Source organism: Etheostoma spectabile, chromosome 22 (assembly GCF_008692095.1).
Source record: "Etheostoma spectabile isolate EspeVRDwgs_2016 chromosome 22, UIUC_Espe_1.0, whole genome shotgun sequence".
In the NCBI taxonomy this organism is placed as follows: Eukaryota; Metazoa; Chordata; class Actinopteri; order Perciformes; family Percidae; genus Etheostoma; species Etheostoma spectabile.
This window is the reverse complement of record NC_045754.1, coordinates 12,267,879-12,271,060: the sequence shown is the minus strand read 5'-3', so window position 1 is coordinate 12,271,060 and position 3,182 is coordinate 12,267,879. Positions and strand designations below refer to the sequence as shown.

At 41.5% G+C, this 3,182-nt stretch overlaps 1 protein-coding gene across 2 annotated transcripts in view; it reads right to left on the bottom strand.

Annotated features, from left to right (window-relative positions):
• Window positions 1–2,892, bottom strand: part of drd3 (dopamine receptor D3) — an 18,249-nt gene extending 15,357 nt beyond the window's left edge. The window contains exons 1-2 of one of the 2 annotated variants that reach the window (XM_032504232.1): window positions 2,463–2,892; window positions 425–754 (exon numbers count right to left, since the gene is read on the bottom strand). In XM_032504232.1, the coding sequence (XP_032360123.1) occupies window positions 425–712 (288 nt within the window). In that variant the 5' untranslated portion in view covers window positions 713–754; window positions 2,463–2,892. The remainder of the gene's footprint in view (window positions 1–424; window positions 755–2,462) is intronic. The other variant, XM_032504231.1, reaches the window with a different exon arrangement.
• Window positions 2,893–3,182: the final 290 nt, after the last annotated feature.

Here is a 3,182-nt window from a genome sequence, read left to right as displayed (position 1 = left end):
TGTTATTGCTTGTGGAATGAATGATCTTCTGTAGCGGTCCGTGCGGCAACAGTTAGCTAACTTACAGGAATTGAGTAATTGAAATAGTTCAAATAGCTCAAAGTAGGCTAATGGATAAATGGTGTAGGGTCCAGCTTCTGTCACAAAACCGTAGTAGTGTTAGTCATGCAAACTTGACCAAACCAACATATTGTACACATCGACAATTCCACTGTATGAAAAAAATGATTGTAACAAAATATCCACTGTTAGCCTGTGTAACGCGCTTGTAGCCTATGCGTTACTTAACATCCACTTAATAAATTTAAATGAAGTGAAATGTAATTTAAGTCAGACAAAAATGGATTGGAAACCAGTCTACATTAGATCAACGATCCCCATGTACACTAACATTTAGTAAATACAGACACCCTGAACTCCTCACCTCCAGATACACAGCCCAGGGCATGACCAACAAGGCCACAAGCAGGTCGGCAACAGCCAAGCTGACCACCAGATAGTTGGTGGTCGTCTGTAGGGAACGTTCCCTCAGAACAGCCAGACACACCAGCACATTTCCAAACACGATACCCAGGATGAGCAGGGAGTACAGCATGGCGTAGTAGTTACACTCGTCCTGCCGTGATTCCCCTGAAGTGTCATTCCTCTCCGAGTCCCATCCAAGTCGGTCTGATTCGTTCCAGACGTGCTCTGCACTGCTGAACATCGCCATGGAGATGTCACAGTGACATGGGAGGTGAGATGTTTGGAAGACCTACCAAAAGTAAAGAGCACAGTTTGGTGTTCACCCATTCATCACACAACTTCCTCTCTTTTGAATTCACAGACTTAAGATTTCTCCCATCTCATTAGTCAAATGAACGTCTAGCATATTAGCCATCAGATGATGGTAGCAGCATTGTTTCAGGTCAGAAGCCTTGTGGCAAACATCCCTTGGTTCCTAGGTACAGTAGTCAGATTAACTGATAAATAAAACATTGTAAATGATGCCTGCAGTAATGTTCTTTGCTGTGTACACTGGCATAAGTGTTTTATTTTTTCCTGCTGAATAGAAAGCACATATTGTTGCCTCCTTAAGATAATGGTTCCTGTACAGATAATAAAATCTATAGTGATGCAGCAAAATTTCATGTTCTCAACAAAGCAAGAAAACAGTAAACAGTATAACAGCATAGTGCATTTTTGATTGTTCCAGTCAGCCTCTCAAATGTATCCCCTGCCTTCCTCCATATGGCTTTTAATACAGCTAACTGAAACTCCAAAGCAGAGATGGTAACTTTAATAAGTGTCTGGCAGTGTGCCTTTGAGCAGTGTCAGTGAGGTTAGCTCATCAGGGAGGGGTAAGAGGTCTATGATGCCACCCTGAGAGGTTGGCTCTGATCCCGGGCTCAGCTCCTCGCACTCCATCCTTCCTCTCACTTACACCCAATCCTCCCTATCTGGCCTGAATCCAGATAACAGTGGTGCTGTTGTATTGCTCACAACTGTGTCTACATGTTAAGTGATCAATCTTATTCATCCCATCTTAATAGACTGTATCCCCCCCTCCCTCCTTTCTCTCATATTCTTTAACAATAATATGGAGAATGACACGACAAAATAGGATCATTTTTAGATCTGGTTCAAACCCAACAGGCTTTTAAAGATTTTTCCTGGTCTATAATCCCACTCAGTGCCTCAGGCACCAGTATCATATTATTGCCTTCAAGATAACCAATAAGAAGCAAAAGAAAAAATAGCCACCAATACTAATCACCTTGAAGTCTCCTAATGGAAGTGAGTTTAACACATAATCAGGTGTGAGGGTAGTGAGGACACTGGTTATGTGATACAGGACTGCATAGTGCTCGGTTTATTTCTATATTGTAAAGGGCTAATTAAAACTGGTTTCCCTCTTTTTTTATTGTTGTTCCCCTTAATGTCAATGTGCAGAGCTCTGACCTCCTCTAATCATTGGACCCTCAAATGCACACATGCGAGTGTACATTTGAGGGTCTAATAATGTCCATATTGTTGTATGGTCTGACGCAATTAGGAGGATGTAAGGGTGTGTTACTGTATTTAACTGCATATACAGGAAGACATAGCCTAAAGGAAACGTAGTTATATTTAATCAATGTTAACGATAAATTTGAAGCATATCAGTTAAGGGTTATGCAGCAAAAGACAATTTATTGGGGTATTTTTCCTTCCAAATTCAATTGGCCAAACCTTACTGTAAACTTATATTTGATACCTAATGGAGCACATTTTCACCCGTTCCACAATCCTGCTTCCCCACACCATCAACTATCAGCGCACACGCACAATGGAACAATTAACAAACAGAAGCACAGGAATTTAAATTAGGCCTACACAAACACTGAATCAGAAACATGAAAACTTCAAAAGGGTGTGAAATGATGCTTTGCTTTTTAAAATTATTATTTTCAAACCAAGGCAGAATAAATAAACAGACTTACCTGTTACGGTTTCCCAGAGAAGAATTCATCAGATGCCATCGAGGATAAAAGCATCGTCCGTCCAGAGTTCAAAGTTATCCGGTCATCGCGTCCAGAGCCGAGGCGAGCAGCAGCAGGAGCGCACGGTGCTGTTGCGCACAGGCGAATGTGAATGTGGTACGCTCGCAGATGAACCACTCACTTTCTACATTTTCACCAATGCTCTGTGGCTGTGTGACTGCCGGCAAAACGCGTTGGGCAATTTTTTTACACTTTGATTTTTGCAGCCACACGGCAGGCGCGCGTGTACGTGAGTCGTCAGGAGTCTTCCTTCGCGTGTTTAGTGATGCAGTGACAAGGGGAGTAATTATCACAACCCCCCTAAAAAAACTGTTTTAATGTCAGAATTAACTACTTTATATTTAGTTTAAATGAATGATACAAATGATCATTTTTCTGTTACATTCCTGTCCCATACGGACTCGACTGGTTCAGGATCATGCGAACTACGGGGGAGCTAGTGATTTTTGAAATGTTGACAATGTGTCATTTTGACATGCATTTTCAATTTTGAATATTGTTACCATCATGGATTATTATGTGGAAAATTGTAAAACTTTCATTAATTCATGATGGCGTTTTAGACCTAATTCACTTTAACAAACACAGTCCCACAATGAGCTTCCCTTAGTATTTGCCATTTCTGAGTCTGTGACTTTTTTGGGGGGGGGGGGGGGGGGG